General features: G+C 36.5%; 1 protein-coding gene across 2 annotated transcripts in view; it reads right to left on the bottom strand.

Moving 5' to 3' along the window:
- Positions 1-20291, bottom strand: part of MYLK (myosin light chain kinase) — an 842949-nt gene that overhangs the window by 217113 nt on the left and 605545 nt on the right. For both annotated transcript variants that reach the window (XM_053698066.1, XM_053698065.1), the window contains 2 exons: positions 12269-12343; positions 11117-11919 (listed from right to left, as the gene is read on the bottom strand). In XM_053698066.1, the coding sequence (XP_053554041.1) occupies positions 11117-11919; positions 12269-12343 (878 nt within the window). The remainder of the gene's footprint in view (positions 1-11116; positions 11920-12268; positions 12344-20291) is intronic.

The raw sequence follows: 20291 nt of genomic DNA, 5'->3' as shown, positions 1-20291 counted from the left end.
GCCGGCTCTCCCCAATGATGTCTATGGGGAAATCGTGCACGAGCACGTAAAACCAGCTCAAAGCAGCGCTGGTATTGGAGTGCGGTATGGAACTCAATTTTGCTCTACGCTCACTTATTGCCTGCTAACGCCGGGTTTATGAAAACCTGTAATAGCAGCGCTATATGGAGGTGAGCGGTAGAAATAACTTGCAAGTTAGCACCGAGCAGCTCTTACCGCAAAACTCGTAATCTAGACGTAAGTTTTTAAAAGGTGTTTTTTTGGATTTTTATATCAGTATCTGTGCATACTCTTCTTTACAGTAGTGTCTATTACATGCAGTTATATGACAAATGGTGTATACTGTCCCTTTAACATCTCTATTAAAACTGCAGTGAACTGGTGGGTGTATAGTTGTACATATATGCCTAGGGTTGTCATCTTTAGTTCAGGCCAAACCCAGAACATTCTTGCACCATGCACAGCCAATTTATTTTTTGCAGAGTATACAATTCTTATAATAGAAAATAAACAAAAACTCTCACACAGATATTCAAACTCTCACTCACTCTCTATCTCACACACACACACTCCAAATTTCATACACTAACACACACATACTCTCACACTAACACACACATACTCTCACAGTAACACACACATACTCTCACAGTAACACACACATACTCTCACACACTAGCACACACACATACTCTCACACACTAACACACACACATACTCTCACACACTAACACACTTATACTCACACACTAACACACACACATACTCTCTCACACACCCACAAAGACACGCTCTCACACACACATACACTTACATAGATTCTCTCTTGCACACATACAAAGAAACTCACTTTTTAACACACACACACACACACACACACAGCTATGCATTATGCAAGAGCTGTAAGAATAACAGTACTATTACAGTACTACTAGGCAGCTTATATTTGCACCACATTTCCTACTAAACTCTAAGCTTCAATTCCAGACACACAAATGGAAACTGGGACTGTCTGGGTCAATGATTAATGCGGACTGCGTATCATGTCCGACCGAGATCGCTGGAGAACTGCTTGTGCAATGCCGCCCCCTGCAAATTGGCCGCTAGCAGGGGGTCAATCAACCCGATCGTATAGGATTGGGCGAATTGATGTCCACAGCCTCAGAGCAGGCAGACCAGTTAAGGAGCAGTGGTCTTAAGACCACTGCTTCATAACTTCTGTTTCCAACGAGCGCATCAGGGGCCATTCGGCTCTTGATAAATATGCCCCTAGGTGCTATCGCATTGTCTTTTTATAGTGCATTTGTTGATTATGCAAATCTATTGTATTTACTGGTCCTTTCATGGGAATTATCTTATATTATTTAAGGTCACCTACTTATGCTGTTTAACAGATCATAGAGTGACTTCTTAAATTGTAATCAGAAATATTGATATTTCTTTTTAAAGTACCAACATATTCCAAAGTGCTGTAATAAAAAGTGCAAAAGACATAAAACAAGATTATTACTAATACTACTAATAACAACAATAATAAAGACATTTACCCGTTCATGCAGTGTTTGTTCTGATGTAAACACTTGTTTGAAAAACAAAATCACGGGATAGTCTATGTGGTCATGTGATTTCAAGGCCAGGATCATATCATAGTGAACTACCTACGATACTAGACACGCCCCAGTTGGATTTCCCATTAAATAAAAGGAGGAGGGTGCAAGATGACAAAAAAGGTAGGATGTTCCATGCCGTCCTAAAGGTTTTAAGCAGTTAAGAAAAAAAGACAAGCAAATGGGGTAGAAAAAGAACCCTGCCATTAAATACTATGTCAGCTTGACCAGGGATGGGTCTCTTTAGCTGTGCTCAGTGCTGCATATTTTATTTATAAATTCCCACCCCTATTTACATTTTCCTGTGACAAGTGCAAACTGAACCATCACAAATGAAGCAGACAAGGTCAAATAACTGTCCATCCAGCTAATCACCAAACATTTCCTCTGACATTAGAGCAGTTTGTATGGAAGGAAGCACATGTTAATTATCTGCACTTTAACTCAAAGCTCAGTGCAGTAACTAGCAGTAACTTATATTCACACACACACATGCCCTTGCACACACACACACGCCCTTGCACAAACACACACTTGCAGATATACACACACACACACTTGCAAACACACGCACATTCACACACACGTATACACACATGCCCATGCACAAACACACACATACACACTTGCAGATATACACACACGCACTTGCAAACACACGCGCATTCACACACATGTATATACACATGCCTTTGCACAAATACACACTCATACACACCTGCAGATATACACACACGCACTTGCAAAAAACACATGCACATTCACTCTCACACACACACACGAACACATGCCCTTGCACAAACACACACACATACACACTTGCAGATATACACACACGCACTTGCAAACACACGCACATTCACACACACGTATACACACATGCCCATGCACAAACACACACACATACACACTTGCAGATATACACACACGCACTTGCAAACACACGCGCATTCACACACATGTATATACACATGCCTTTGCACAAATACACACTCATACACACCTGCAGATATACACACACGCACTTGCAAAAAACACATGCACATTCACTCACACATGTATACACACATGCCCTTGCACAAATACACACTCATACACACTTGCAGATATACACACACGCACTTGCAAAAAACACATGCACATTCACTCTCACACACACACATGTATACACACATGCCCTTGCACAAACACACACTCATACACACTTGCAGATATACACACACGCACTTGCAAAAAACAAATGCAAATTCACACACACACACGAATAAACACATGCCCTTGCACAAACACACACACATACACACTTGCAGATATACACACACGCACTTGCAAACACACGCACATTCCCACACACGTATACACACATGCCCATGCACAAACACACACACATACACACTTGCAGATATACACACACGCACTTGCAAACACACGCGCATTCACACACATGTATATACACATGCCTTTGCACAAATACACACTCATACACACCTGCAGATATACACACACGCACTTGCAAAAAACACATGCACATTCACTCACACACACACATGTATACACACATGCCCTTGCACAAATACACACTCATACACACTTGCAGATATACACACACGCACTTGCAAAAAACACATGCACATTCACTCTCACACACACACATGTATACACACATGCCCTTGCACAAACACACACTCATACACACTTGCAGATATACACACACGCACTTGCAAAAAACAAATGCAAATTCACACACACACACGAATAAACATGCCCTTGCACAAACACACACACATACACACTTGCAGATATACACACACGCACTTGCAAACACACGCACATTCACACACATGTATACACACATGCCCTTGCACAAATACACACTCATACACACTTGCAGATATACACACACGCACTTGCAAAAAACACATGCACATACACTCACACACACACGAATAAACACATGCCCTTGCACAAACACACACACATACACACTTGCAGATATACACACACGCACTTGCAAAAAACACATGCAAATTCACACACACGCACACAAATAAACACATGCCCTTGCACAAACACACACATATACACACTTGCAGATATACACACACGCACTTGCAAAAAACACATGCAAATTCACACACACGCACACAAATAAACACATGCCCTTGCACAAACACACACATATACACACTTGCAGATATACACACACGCACTTGCAAAAAACACATGCACATACACTCACACACACATGCCCTTGCACAAACACACACACATATACACACTTGCAGGTTTACACACACACACTTGCAAAAAACACATGCACATTCACTCACACACATGCACACACATACACATATTAACACATGCACACACAAATACACATGAACTTGCAGATAGGCACGCACACACTTGCAGACACGCACACACATTCACTCACACACATGCAATTGCACACATACACGCATGTACACGCACATTCACACATAAACTTACACTTGCACCTACATACACACATGCGTGTGAACAGACGCCTGTGTGTGTGTTCATTGAGTTGTAACATGGTTTTCTGCAGTATATTTTGCAATCAGGCCTATCATTTCTAGCCATTTGGGGTGCAAAAAGCTTATTATTAAAAGAATATGAAACCCAAAATATTTATTTCACAATTCAGATAGAGCATTACTTCTATTATCAATTTTCTTCTTTCTCTTGGTATCTTTAGTTGAAAAGCAGGGACGTATGCTCAGGAGCGAGCCCATTTCTGGAGCACTATATGGCAGCAGTTTTGCACAAATGTTATCAATTTGCAAGGACACTAGAGGGCAGCACTATTTCCTGCCGTGTAGTGCTCCAGATGCCTACCTAGGTATCTCTTCAACACAGAATATCACGGGGACGAAGATCATTTGATAATAGAAGTTAAATGGAAAGTTTTTTAAATGGTTTGCTCTTAATCATAAAATAATTTTATTTGCTTTCCGGGGGAGCTACAGTAAGTGGACCACCACTATTTCCCAACAAGGTGGTCTACATGAGAGAAGGGGTTATGGACCTAGACACTGAACTTTAGGTTCAGTAAATACTATTATTTAACACAGTGGTCCAGATTACAAGTGGAGCATTATTTAATGCTCCAGGTGAGCGTTAACTCATATACTCCTATTACAAGTTGAAAGTAAACTGTTTTTGCTCTTGCGCTAACCGGAGGTGCGTAAAAAGCCAAACTTAGAATATTGCGTAATCTATTCCCCCATAGAACCCAATGGAGCAAAAAAAGTGGGAAAAAAACCTAATACCCTACTCGCGCTTATAGGAAGAGACTCTTGAAAGTCTGTTAAGCATCTTCCTGGAAATTCTAGTAATAAACATTTAAAGTTATACACATTTTGCTGTTTAGTTCAACTAATCAAAAATTGTGCTTGGGAATGTATAGATCTACTTAAAGGGTTACTACTCGAAAAATACCTGTCATCTATATGAAAGAGCAGCATTTTAACATGCTAAAAACATAAATAAATAAAGTTCCTATTTAGCCAAGCATTACAGAACTGATACTGCTACAACTTTAAACAACTTTTACCTCACATTTTTTTTGGGCAAAAAATATAGCATTTACACATTCTGCCCTTACATTGATGATCGAAGTATAATGTCTGATTAAAGGGACAGTCAACACCAGAATTGTTGTTGTTTTAAAAGATAGATAATCCCTTAATAACCAATTCCCCAGTTTTGAAAGAACAACACAGTTATAATTATACACGTTTTACCTCTGTGATTACCTTGTATCTAAGCCTCAGCAGACTGCCCCCTTATTTCAGTTCTTTTGACAGACTTGCATTTTAGCCAATCAGTGCTGTCTCCATGGTAAATTCACGTGCATGAGTTCAACGTTATCTATATGAAACACGTGAACTAATTCCTCTAGTGGTGAAAAGCTATCAAAATGCATTTAGATTAGAGGTGGCCTTCAAGGTCTAAGAAATTAGCATATGAACCTCCTAGGTTTAGCTTTCAACTAAGAATGCCAAGAGAACAAAGCAACATTGGTGATAAAAGTAAATTGGAAAGTTGTTTAAAATTACATGCCCTATTTGAAACATGAAAGTTTTTTTTGGACTTGACTGTCCCTTTAAGTAGATGTTTGTCTGCTAGTAACAGTAAGTGCACATCGTAGTGGTGACATCATTGGACACAAAATGGCCAATAATTTGGAGAGTTCAGAATTAAGGTTGTTATTATCCAAAATTAAGGTGGGATAATCAAAATTCAAATGCATTATTTGAATGTTACATTCAGTATTCAACTGCTAACAGTTGTTCTATAGAATGTCTAGGGGAACAATTGAAATGACAAAATGCTTACTTTCACCCATCGGTAGTGATTATCTAAGAAGGGGTGTAGGAAGATGGTGGAAGATTTGTACAAGATGATTATCTATATTGAAATGCAGAGCATGGTGCATGATCTTTAAGTGGTGATGGTCTATATGAGGGTGCAGAGAAAGGGTGGGCAGATAAGAGATGTTGATCTAGAAGAAAGTACTGAGAGAAGATGGATTATGTTTAATAGGACAGAAGGAAGAGAAGCAAGTTGCTGTTGTATATTAATTTTGTGGATGACCTGTCAAGGAAGCATGTTCATGGAAAGTGTAGCAGATCTGAAACTGGTAATTATGTAGGAAAAGTTGCATGGACAAGGTAGATGGTCTGTAATAGATTCTCTATAAAAGCGCTCATGGAAGAGGGTGGAAGAACTGTAATGGATGATAATCTATGAGGAGGAATGAATGGTAGATTTGTAACAAAAGATGATCTAGTGAACATCAGTGAGGGTTGCAGGGAGGTGGGGAATAATCTTTAAGAAGGGATTTGCCAGATTATTTACCAATTTTATCATTATATTAAAACAGTGGAGAGCAGAGGCAATAGACATATGGAGGGGTCATCAAGTAGTAAGTATATTGCTTGGATTTTACAGTTAAAAAGAGCCTACTTTGAGAATTAGCTGCCTGAACTTACTGAATATTCAGAATAGCATTATGCTTATCACATGCATCCTTTAAAGGGACATAAAACAGGTTGAGATATGTGCATATGATAAAAAGGGATAATTAATTAAAAATAGTTTGCATAAAAAAAATGTTTAAAAATTGCTGGCAAGTATATTAAAATAATTTTCAAATACTGTATAAGCAAAATAAATTACATAGCTAAGCTGCCTGGAGCAACACCACCCCCCTTATCAGTGTTTAGACACAGGCATTGTATTTCAACTGAGTTCACAGCTTCTAGACATGCTCCAGCAGATAATCCCTATGCATTTTTGCATTCTACCAAAACAACAATAGATATAGATATAGCCATAGAAGGAAATATGTGTGGGGAGTTAGAGCTTTACAATTCAGAAACTAAAAAGAAAGGGTTCATGGCGAGGCACTGCAGTATAAATTTGCAGGTAAAGTAATTAAAGTACATATTATTATATTTTGTCTTTAGCCCAATTTGTTTTATGTCCCTTTAATGTTGGTCTTTTCCATTTTCACTGGACATCTAAGCCTCTTATCTACTACACTGCTTAGTAAAAGTTATACCTTCACAAATGATTTTGAATTTTCTGTGGCAATCTCACAAACTCTTTTTTAATAGTTTTTTTTTTACAAAATAGATCACTTTTATACTTTAATAAACTCTATTACATTTAAGATTTTCCTCATATATGCAGAGTTTTGCAGTGTTTTGCTTAGTGCATTTCACTAAAGATAAAGAAAGGTTTGAGGTGTGTGATTAGATGAATAATTTTATTGCTATCCACTACTCATTCACAAACAAGAGGATGTACCATGTAATGCAAAATGCTTCACATTGGAACTGATGGGCAGGCCTAAAACTTGAAACTGACTGGCACTTTTGCATTTAAAGGACCAGTAAAACAGTATATTTGCATAATCAACAAATGCATGATAAAAAAGACAATGCAGTAGCACTTAGTCTAAACTTCAAATGAGTAGTAGATTTTTTTCTGACAAATTTCAAAGTTATGTCTATTTCCACTCCTCCTGTATCATGTGACAGCCATCAGCCAATCACAAATGCATATATGTACAGTATATTCTGTGTATTCTTGCACATGCTCCGTAGGAGCTGGTGACTCAAAAAGTTTAAATATAAAAAGACTGTGCATGTTTTGTTAAAGGGACACTAAACCCATTTTTTTCAGGGTGCTGAACCAAAAATTGGCCAGCTTCTAAGCTTACATTAATGCTTTTCAAATAAAGATACCAAGAGAAACAAAAAAAAACATTAATAGGAGTAAATTAGAAAGTTGCTTAAAATGGCATGCTCTATCAGAATCATGAAAGAAAAAAATTGGGTTTAGTATCCCTTTAATAGAAGTAAATTGGAAAGTTGTTTAAAATCTGATGCTCTATCTGAATCATGAAAGTTTAATTTTGACTTGAGTGTCCAGTTTTACATATAACTGTAATATCTGAATGAAGCTGCGTGATTATAGAATTTTTTTCCCCCCAATTTATACATCTTCAATCGTTTTGAGATAAGGGGGCCGAATTATTAAGCTCATGCTCCATAACTGGTCCGCCTGCTCTGAAGCTGCGGACATCAATCCGCCCGATCCTATACGATCGGGCTGATTGACACCACCTGCTAGCGGCCGATTGGCAGTGAATCTGCAGGGGGCGGCATTGCACAAGCAGTTCACAAGAATTGCTTGTGCAATGATAAATGCCAACAGCGTACGTTGTCGGCATTTATTGATGTGTGGCGGACATGATACGCTACATCATATCATGTCCGCTCGCACTTTAATAAATCGACCCCAAAGTGTCAAATATGCCATCTCTTGCCAGGCTCTAGATGTATGAAGTCTTGGCAAGGCAATACAACAAACAGCAAATTCCAGAGACTATAGAAAGGGTAGTGTCATCTCTCCTAGAATTTTCCTTGGCAGTGTCCCTACATGGCTAGTGAATCTCATTCATACCATTGCGAGTATGCACAATGCACTCAGTCAACAAAGTGTCCCAACTACAGGTTTAAAGGGACATTAAACACCTCAATATATTAGTATAAATTCTACTATAACTATAAATATACTTTTTTAATTTTGTTCTCCTTTCCTGTAATTTAATTCTGAATATTGTGGGCTTTCCAATTCATGTTAAACATGGAATTGCAGACACAGCTATACCTTACACACTCTATTAAGCCATTTATAACCATTCCTAATTGGACTCAGCGGAAAAGGAAACCTAAGTTACAATATGGCAGCACCCACTGCTTTATAGACATTAACTTTACCCTTATTTTTTTTCAATATTTAAACAACTAATATAATTTTTTTTAAAAACATGTACACATTATTATCTGGCAAATATTTCCTCTGAATACATTATTCAAGCAATGCTTTATTCAGTGTTTAATGTCCCTTTAAGGCAATTCAATGTATATGAACAAGTTGGTCTATTTGTCCATAATTTAGAAAAACAATCCCCAGATAAATTAAATGCTCAGAGTTGTAATGGTGCAATACACATAAAATAAAACAAACAATGTATATACCAAATCACAGCACCTATAATTAAGGCATAAAGGTAAAAAGCGCATAAGATGCATTCATCATGATTGTATACAGTATGTGCATTTGGAACTGTGTTTTAATATGGAACAATGAAAGATTTTTGTTTTTGCCACAGAGGCTGGTATTTATTTGTATGCACTCCCTGCATTGTATCAGTGTATTCCTCTATATTAGCATATGATACATCTGGAGCTATGATTTGGATGTGCTAGGACTTTATTTAACAGAGCATTTTGGCAGTGAATTAACAAGCCTATCACCAGCAATTTGTATTCAATCTGTAGGCGTAGAAGTGTGGGAGTCTGGGCATTGTGTTTTTCCCAGTTATTTTTACTTTAGACAAAAAAGGATGTGGTTTAGCTTCAAAGCTACAAATACATACAATACATTTAGCCAAATAAACAATATTGAACATTTACATGTTGGAGATTCAGGCTCTGTGCCATCTGAGAGGTTTACACAGCCTGATCCCTAGGACTCCATCTGAATATGTTTTGGCGTGCAGTGTATGTAACCCTTATAGTGCCATAGAGGTGAGGATGCATAACAAAGCAGGCAAGCTAAATATGACAGTGTAAGTTCTTCTAACACTAAACAAGGTATCTATTTCTGCCCTAATATGGTAGTAAAGTGCCCATTTCTATCATTCCATTTTATGTTTACATCCAATTGCGTCCATTGTATAAATTGTCTGTTTTCCATTCACATTCTTGTCCCCACTATCTTGCATGGTCAGGGCCCTGGTAATTTATCATCTTAGTTTTAGTATTTGTTTCTTACTGGGGTTGCATTGTGCAGCAGGTCCATAAACTACAAGACTTGAATAAACCCATAAATAAACGTTCCCTAACCTGCAATAATACAACTATATCTACTAAATTAGACACAATAACCTGAATCAGACCAGCAAAACACACATCTGTAAGCTATTGTAACACAGCATTAGGCAACTTCTGACCTTACATGCAGATAAATCTATGTTTTACCACGGGCAACTTCCAGGTTTTCCTTGATGTATTGGAGGATAATTAACCTCTTTATTAAATCTTTGCAATGCAGTTTTTAAAATAATCCTTTAAGTTACTTTGACTTCCGTTATTAACCTCTAAGCATGATATACATAAAATAATATTAGCTTCTACAAGAGGTTATTGTCAGAGGCTTTGCATTTCTGACTTAGAGATCAGGCTGAACTAGTATAGAATAAATGACTGTGCAACATGAACTGCTAAAATATAGACTGCATTCTTAATTACAGACTCAATGCTATTTATTTTATTTAAACAATGTATAGATATTATATATATTTATTGAATTAAGTATATTATAAATATAAAAATAAACCTGTTTTAGATATCTGTTGCAAATACCTTTACTGTCAAATTACTTAAATTAATTGGCATTTCTTAAGATTCAATATTTAAAAGCATGCATGCAAACAAGTCTATCAGAATGTCAATACAGACAGAGAGCAAGAGCAAATGAATCATTTTAGTATGATTTTTTTTCTTTTGTCAATCACATGTTGAGCAAGTTCTAATAAGGCTGTTATTTTAAAGAATTCAGGTTCACTAGATCCACTGTATCTAAATACTGGAATATAGTTGACAAAGTAGTTTTCTTCCTACATTCAGACAACCTTCAATGAAGACAGTAAGGTACCAGTGATGCTTTCATTAAGCAAGGCTGCTTGCATGTACATATTCTTTAGTTTTATCTATAAATTAACTGGAATGGTAAACAAATGTACTCATTTGATAAACTATATGTAAAAATATGAAAAAAAATCTGCATAACACTTTTTTTTTTCTGGTCTTAGTTAGGTTTAAAAATTAAATTGCAGTTTAGTGCTATATACAAACGGAAAGCAGAAAAATATATTATTTAAACAGGTGTGTTCATTTAAAAATTACCTTCTTGGGAGAGTACGATGAACTTGGATGACTTAATAACTTTGCTGTCAAGAGTCCATGTTATTGTTGGTGGTGGTTCAGAAGAAACACGGCACTGCAGCACAAGCTTCTCCCCATCTACCAAATGCTTGTCCTGCAAGGTCTCTGAAAATATTGGTGGTGTTCCCACAACTTGGACCTTGTTCTTCTCTACCTCCCCATCTACTACTGTACAGCAGTTGACCTCATTTTTCTCTTCCTTGGGTTTTAAAGGAGGTTTGACATCCTCATGGGCATTGGTGTTATTGCTAATGCTATTGCTGGTACCATTGCCATTCTCAGTGGGTATTTTCTTCTTATTTCCTAGTAGTGACCTGAAATCAGGGGTTGCTGGCTTTGAGGATACCTTCTCTGGCAGAGGGGTTTTTGGGGTTGAAGGCTTCTTGCCCAATACAGAGCGGAAGTCAACCTGCTGTGTGCTGTGTACCTTACGTTCATCTTCCGACAAGGCCTTGGGTTTGACCTGTCTTTGAAGGTTGGCTCTGAAGTCCATTTGCTCGGCCTGGAAGTCTTTTATTTCCTCCTCAGAAAAACTCCTTGTGCTCACCTTCTTTCCCAACACCTTGCGGAAGTCCAGCTGCTGTGCCTCCTGCTGCCTAAGCTTCTCCTCTGTGTTTTCTTTGACTTCTACTCTCCTCTTGAGTACCCCACGAATAGTCTCTTCCTCCTCTTCAGGTTTCTTTATGACTCTGCTAAACCTTAATGAATCTTCATCATGTTCACATCCATCTCTCTCTGCAAAGCCTGGCTGCTGCTCCTTCTGCCTGAATGTCAGCAAAAGGAAAGAGAGAGGCACTTAGGGAGGTTTGGCTTTAAAATCAAACAATTTCTGTGCTAGGAAGAAATGTCCTTAGGGGAGGGAAGTTTGATTAGAATGAATACAGTCCATTGCTTTATTGCATCAGTGATGACTTCAGTGGCCTTATAAGGGAAAGGGCCAAAAAAAAAAAATCTGCCTTACTGTGAAACTTTCTCTCAGTCTCTGCTTCAGCTTTGTATGATAGGTCACATTTGGGGGATTAGGTTGGCTCTCAGGTCTGGGAGGGAAAGGAATTAACAGAGTAAAAAATAGCAGCCGCTCAGTGTCGGCCTGAGAACCCTGCAGCAACTTACTCTGTGAGCTCTCTGCCTGCTGGACTTTGCCTGAGAATCAGAGACACCTGGCAGCTGCATTCACCCACAGCGTTCCTGCAACCAAAACAAAAGGGATTTTTTTATCCTCAAGGAAAACAATTAAATGCGTCATAATTACTTTGTTGCTTATTTTTCTCAACCTTTGGACAATAGGCCAGTTAATCTAAACCCCTTTCTGGCAATCACAGTTTTATTTTGTTTGTTTTTATTTTGTTTCTATTTATTTTTTACAGATGTAGATTGTATAGTTAAGTAAAAGTAATATATATACGTCCAGAAGATCTAATTAAAAATAGATTCCAGCATAAATTGTTGTTCATTTGTATCGCACACAAAACAGAAATTGTATATAAAACAATTTCAGTTCACAGGATATCCCAAATATATCCATTTAATCTTTAAAGGGACAGTAAATACATTGAAAGATTAATATAAAATGCTTAGTTATATGTAAAAAAAAAACTACTTTGCAATATAATTATATTATTTGTTAAGCGCATTTCATGTAATTTAGCTCAGTTTCACAGAACTGAAATAAAGCACACTGTGGTCTTCTCAAAGTTAACTTTGCTATAAATTATCCCTAGTTCGCTTTTAATAATAAACACTGCAGAACAATGCTCTTTATGCTAACAATATGACTATGGCTAGCCTTGTCAGTTGTGGCCGAGTTTGGCTACTGAAAAACAATTACAGCAAACAAGATGTTATTTTTATTACATTTTTAAATTTTTCTTATGTTAATTTGTAGCAAGACGACAGAAATGTGTACTAAAATCAAGGTGGTGTTTTGATTACTGTCCCTTTAATTATGTTAAACTAAACAAAAACTACTGTTATAGGAGACTCAATGGTATAATGTTATCACTTAATGAAATTAATGTTTTATAGAAATAAAGATTTAAAAACCTCAACAGTAATAAAACAGTGACATTTTCTTTGTGCTTAATATAATATTTACTAGTTCTTGGCTTTTTTATCTTTCTTTCATACACTTCAGTACCAGACTGCTGAAATTAGGATACATTAAAATGGTTGAGTAATTTGGGATAATTTATGGTAATAGTGTTAGGTATATGGAACAGCCTTCCAGTGGAAGTGGTAAACACAGAACCATAACTGAATAATAAAGATAAAGCTACACTTATGGTAAATGCAACAGTTTTGTTACACAGGATATGGGCTAGAAGGGTTGTTTAACTCTTGTCAACAATAAACAATTGTCTCACCACACCCAAGAGACGCAAAAACCGTAAAAGAATGCCTGACGCAGAATACTAAGGATGCAAACATCACAGAAAAGAGAGAAGTAAAACGGCAGCAGGAAACATTAGACAGTGTAAATAATACTACTGTAGTCCCCTTAGGTGGTCAGTGGGTTAAACTTTCAAAAGCTCTGTTTCTGTAACTGAAGACATTTCAGCTAATTCTCTATTAAAACATATCACTCACTACTGTTATCCATAACCAATAAACTAATTTATATGCTTTTATACTGCTTATGATAATAAACAAATCATGTGATTTTTATATCATACCTTCTGCCACATTATAATATATGACATAGTAATACACTAAAGACAGATGGACTTTTGCAGGGACTGCTGATGGCTTCTATAAATGTTGGTGACAGTTTCAAAGACTGGCTTCTTTTCTTTATTTATTTTTTGACACTGCCACTGAATTGTTGTGTTGGTTCGGAAGCTAAAATACTACAACACCAAAAAATCAAATGCATTATGATGTGCTGGGATGTTGTCAGACAGCTGTGCTTATGTCTTTTGTAGAAGTAAAAGAAGAAGAATTTAAATATATGGATTTTGTTACTTAAAGGGATAGTAAACCCCAACATTTTCTTTTATGATTAAGATAGAACATACAATTTTAAACAACTTTCCAATTTAATTCTATTACCAAATTTTCTTCATTCTCTTGTTATCCTTTGCTGAAGGGACAGCATTGCACTACTGACCGGAAGCTGAAAATATCTATTTAGCCAATCACAAGAGACAAATGTGTGCAGGCACCAATTAGCAGCAGCTCCCACTAGTGTAGGATATGTGCGTATTCATTTTTTAACAAGGGATACTAAGAGAACGAAGCACATTTGAAAATAGAAGTGAATTTAAAAGTGTCTTAAAATGACATGCTCTATCTGAATCATGCAACTTTCATTTTGACTTTCCTATTCCATTAAATGAATAGTCTAGTCAAAATTAAACTTTCATGATTCAGATAGAGCATGCAATTTTAAGCAACATTCTAATTTACTCCCATTATTCATTTTTCTTTGTTCTCTTGGTATCTTTATTTGAATGTAAGCTTAGGAGCCGGACCATTTTTGGTTCAGAACCTGGGTAGCACTTGCTGATTGGTGGCTGCATTTAGACACCAATCAGAAAGTGCTATCCAGGTGCTGAACAAAAAAATGGGCCGGCTCCTATGCTTACATTCTTGCTTTTTCAAATAAATATAACAAGAGAATGAAGAAAAAAATGATAATAGGAGTAAATTAGAAAGTTACTTAAACTTGCATGCTCTATCTGAATCTGAAAGCTTAATTTTGGCTAGACTATTCCTTTAAAGGGACTTGAAACCCCAAATGTTTATCAAACAATAAATAATTAATCAATAAAATAATATATTCAGAGCAAAGAAAATAATATAGACATGTATTTTTTAAAATTATATTAGTTGTTTAATTATTGCAAAAAATAATGGTAATATTTTAATGTCCATAAAGCAGTGGGAGCCGCCATATTGTAACTTTGTAAAGGTTTCTTTCTTTTTATGCGAAGGCCAATTAGGGACAGTTATAAATGGCTTACTAGAGTGTGTAACCAATGACTGTGTGGAATACAGCTGTGTCTGCACTTCCACTTTTAACAGATATTCGGGAAGTCCACAATATTCAGGATTAAAGTATATTGCAAAGTTGTTTTACTACATATAATTAAACATTTTATATTCTTTTAAGTGTTTAATGTCCCTTTAAGGTAGAGTACAATTTTAAATAACATTTGCTTAATTCTCTTGATATTCTTTGTTGAAGGAGCAGAAATTCATTATTTGGAGCCACCCGAACATATCAGGTGAGCCAATGACAAGGTGCAACAACCAATCATCAGCAAGTTACTGGTAGTGTATTGCTGCTCCTGAGCATACCTAGGTATGTTTTCAACAAATTATACCACAAGGAAACAAATTAGCTAAAATAAATACAATGGAAAGTTCTTTAAAATTGCATGTTCTGTCAGAATCTGCACCTTTAATTGATATGTAACATTAAACACTTTTTAAAGGGACAGTCTACACCAGAATTGTTATTGTTTTAAAAGATAGATAATCCCTTTATTACCCATTCCCCAGTTTTGCATAACCAACACAGTTATATTAATACACTTTTTACCTCTGTGATTACCTTGTATCTAAGCCTCAGCAAACTGCCCCCTTATTTAAGTTCTTTTGACAAACTTGCATTTTAGCCAATCAGTGATGGCTCCTAGGTAACTCCACATGCATGAGCACAGTGTTATCTATATGATACACATGAACTAACACCCTCTAGTGATGTAAAACTGTCAAAATGCATTCAGAAATGAGGCAGCCTTCAAGGTCTAAGAAATTAGCATATGAACCTCCTAAGTTTAGCTTTCAACTAAGAATATCAAGAGAACAAAGTAATATTGGTGATAAAAGTAAATTGAAAAAGTCTTTAAAATTACATTATCTATCTGAATCATGAAAGTTTATTTTGGACTTGACTGTCCTTTTAACCCATATTTTTCATGAACTCAGCCATAATACCTTGTGACAAAACTATAAATATACTGTAAAACTCTTGTGTGTCCCCACACTGCTACCACACTGCCACTGTGCTACTATAAAAGATAAAAAATACATATTTTTATTAAGGTTACCATCAACACCATAAGCATTGATTAGAGAAGGATGTGCGTGGAAACCGCATAGCACTGCATTGGAGGTAGGCTACATGCACTTAAACTTTACCACTAAAATTGTGTAATAGCTTTTAATGGAAGCATTGTTGCAAGTGCAATTAATGAGCTAAAAAAGGTATAAATATCAAATGTAGGAGTTTATAACAATCCATTGTTTGATAATTGCTGGCATGTTAACAGTTGCAGGTGAGATCTTTTCAATATTGACACAATTTTGTTGTGATTTTCACAATCTAGTATAGGAAATAAATAATTGGAATAAAGTAGCTAACCATAGAAATATAAGCTAAAGTTTGCTAACAAGTATTGTGACATTTTTTTTTGACAGTGCATGCAGGCTCCTATCCCTGTCCAAATTCATTTTGCATTTGCCTATTGTATTTTCAAAAACACCAAACACAAAATACTTCACTGAAACACATAATCATACTTACATTTTCACAAAATGTCATCTACCTTTACAATCAGCTTGCTATCCGATCTATTTAAATATCTGCAATTTTTTTATTAGCTCAGAAAAATAAGGAACTTTGAACCCTGATACCAGTAACAAAACAAATAAAGTTGCTGCCAGGTGATCGTTATTACTATGATGATCACTTGGCACAAAACTTTGGTGGGACCACCATCCTTAAACTTTTGTGATTCAGATAGAGCATGCAATTTTAAGCAACTTTCTAATTTACTCCTATTATCAATTTTTCTTCATTCTCTTGGTAACCTTAATTTGAATGTAAGCTTAGGAGTCAGGTACATTTAGACACCATTTAGAAAGTGCTACCCAGGTGCTGAACCAAAAATAGGTGGGCTCCTATGCTTACATTCTTGCTTCTTCAAATAAAGATAGCAAAAGAACAAATAAAATTTGATAAAAGAAGTAAATTAGAAAGTTTATAATTGCCTGCTCTATCTGAATCATGGAAGTTTCATTTTGACTAGAATATCCCTTTAAAATGGGTGGACATATTACTTATTTATATGGCAAGAGGGTGGTTTGGTTAGCTAGATTACCTAGAATAAGACAAATGCTGTGAGGTATTTATCATTGTTACAACAATCACCTGGCAACTAGAAGAACACAAAGGAAGCTCAAGATTGTTGTTTTTAAAAAGTAGCTACCCCCACCTACTTGATTTTGCCCCTCCTTTGTTCTATTATAATGATTATATAGACGTTCTACTAGGGTCCATTTCATAGCCAGCGCTGTGGAATATGTTGGCGCTTCATAAATAAAGTATAATAATAATAGCCCAGAGCACCCTATCAGTCAGGTGATTTCAATCCCTATGGAAATCGTCTGCTACATAGAGTGGCATGGGGCACATCATTTGAGAGACGGCAATTCCTTTTTCACTTAAAGGCATATTCTGTGTATGGTCTAAGCTTTCTGCAAGGGTTAGCTCTTTAATGTCCCTATTTGTCCATATAGGGCCAGATTACGAGTGGTGGGTTGACAATTAAGCACAAGTGAAAAGGGGTTTATCGCGGATGTTTGCGCATGTTGCATTTACCACTCTTAATACAAGCTGAAAGTAAACACAAACACGTGAGCACAATTGCGATTTATGCTAGAATGATTACCGCGTCCTCAGAGCTCTGGTTAAAGGTTTTCCAAAAGTAAAAAAAGTGTCACAAAACACATCAAAGCTCTTTTACAATTAAAAAGTACTAAGACCCCCTAAAAGTAAAAGCCCCCACCCACCAAACTCCCCAAAATAAAAAAATCTAACACTGAAAAACCTAAACTACCCATTGCCCCAAAGGGGCATTTGTACGGCATTTAGCTCTTTTACAAGTCCATTAAATCCCTAATCTTAAAAGTAAAAAAAAAAAAAAAAAAAGCCTAAGTCTAACCCCCAAATAGGAACTCATGGTTCCTGAAGCCCGGCGGAGAAGGTCTTTTTCCAGACGGTGAAGTCTTGGAGGCGGCGACATCTTCCAGCGTGGCAACCTCTTCTATCTTCATCTAGGACCAAGCTGGCGTGGAGGTGACCGCGGAACAGAAAACTGGCGACGATCATCGCCGCACACTAAAGATTGAATGCAAGGTACCCGTTTAAAAATGGGGTACCTTGCATTCTTATAGGCTGAAATTTTGAAGTCAGCCAATCAAATGAGAGCTACTGAAATCTTATTGGCTGATTTGAACAGCCAATAGGATTTCAGTAGCTCTAATCCTATTGGCTGATTTCAAAATTTCAGCCAATAGGAATGCAAGGTACCCAAAATTGAATGCGGTACCTTGCATTCAATTTTTAATGTACGACGGAGATCGGATGAAGAGAAGCCTACACGCCGCTGAGGACCGCTGCCCCTGAGGACCGCTGCTCCAGATTCGCGCAATGGGAAAGACCGCTCTGCACCTCCGCTCCGCACCGCCTTCGCTCCGGATGAAGATAATGGAGCCGCCTGGAAGAAGACCTTCACCGCCGGACTTTAGGAATGGTGAGTACCTATTTGGGGCTTAGTCTTAGGCTTTTTTTATTTTTTTGGGGTGGCTTGTTTTTAAACTGAGGTTTTTGGGGCTGTAAAAGAGCTGATTGACCTTTTAAAGGCAGCAAAAGAGCGGAATGCCCTTTAAGGGCAATGCCCATACAAATGCCCCTTTAGGGGCAATGGGTAGCTTAGGTTTTTTAGACTTAGTTTTTTATTTTGGGTGGTTTTACGGTTAGGGGGTGATTGGTAATTTTTTTTAAGTAAAAGAGCTGTTTAACAACTTAGGGCTATGCCCAACAAAAGGCCCTTTTAAGGTTAGTATTAGATTAGGGGGTGTTTTTATTTTGAGGAGGATTTTTTTTATTTTTATAGTGGTATTAGTTTAGGTTTAATTTTTTTATTTTGGATAACTTTGTTTATTTTTTTCTGTAATTTTACATTTTTTTTTTTTTGTATTATTACCTTTGGGGTTTATGTTTCTTTTTAAATAGACTGCCCTCTGGGCAGGTTTATCGCCTAGTATTTAATAAAGTGTTTTACTGTGTATTTACTGTAAATATTTTACATTCCAATGTTCTGCACATAGCAGAATATGTTCTATGTATTTTTAAATAAATTTTCATATATATTTATATATAAATATCTCTATACCTATACATAATCATACCTATATGTATATATATATATACTGTACCATAATACCCTCAGATATATGTAGAAATATGTATTATGAATAAATAGAACATATTCTTCTATGTGAAGAACATTGGAATGTGTAATATTCATATTTTCATGTCGGGTTAGCACACTTGATAATATGCGATTGTGTTGGCTTGCGAGAAGGGTGTTTGTTTTCCCCCCACTTTTTTTGCTCTTTGACATCTGTGAGAGAATATATTATAAGTTCGGCTTTTTTGTAATCCAAGCACTACCAGACATGTGCAGAAATCTTACTTCTAGGGGAGTTAGCGTTCGAGCAGGAGCGTTAAATACTGATACACTTGTAATCTGTCCCATAGTTAAAGGGACACTGTACCCAAATTTTTCTTTCATGATTCAGATTGAGCATGAAATTTTAAGCAACTTTCTAATTTACTCCTATTATCAAATTTTCTTCATTCTCTTGGTATCTTTATTTGAAATGCAAGAATGAAAGTTTAGATGCCGGCCCATTTTTGGTAAACAACCTGGGTTGTCCTTGCTGATTGGTGGATAAATTCATCCACCAATAAAAAAGTGCTGTCCAGAGTACTGAAACCAAAAAAAAGCTTTGATGCCTTCTTTTTCAAATAATGATAGCAAAAGAACGAAGAAAAATTGACAATAGGAGTAAATTAGAAAGTTGCTTAAAATTGCATGCTCTTTCTGAATTACAAAATAAAAAAAATTGGGTTCAGCGTCCCTTTAATACATTTTATATCAATAACCTACCAATTACTCCATTCTTTCCAAAATAATGTACTGCTATAAAATTGTCCCTCCCCAACCCTTAACAAACACCCCATTGGTGCACAGTTGTAGCAACTGATATGAGACTCTCACTGTTCTCTAATTAAATTAGAAAAACAGACAACAACTTCATTTTCTATCTACTTCATGTCCAC

The sequence above is a fragment of the Bombina bombina genome, chromosome 1, assembly GCF_027579735.1.
Source record: "Bombina bombina isolate aBomBom1 chromosome 1, aBomBom1.pri, whole genome shotgun sequence".
Lineage (NCBI taxonomy): Eukaryota > Metazoa > Chordata > Amphibia > Anura > Bombinatoridae > Bombina > Bombina bombina.
Note: the sequence above shows the minus strand (reverse complement) of the source record. Positions and strands in the feature narration are given on the sequence as shown.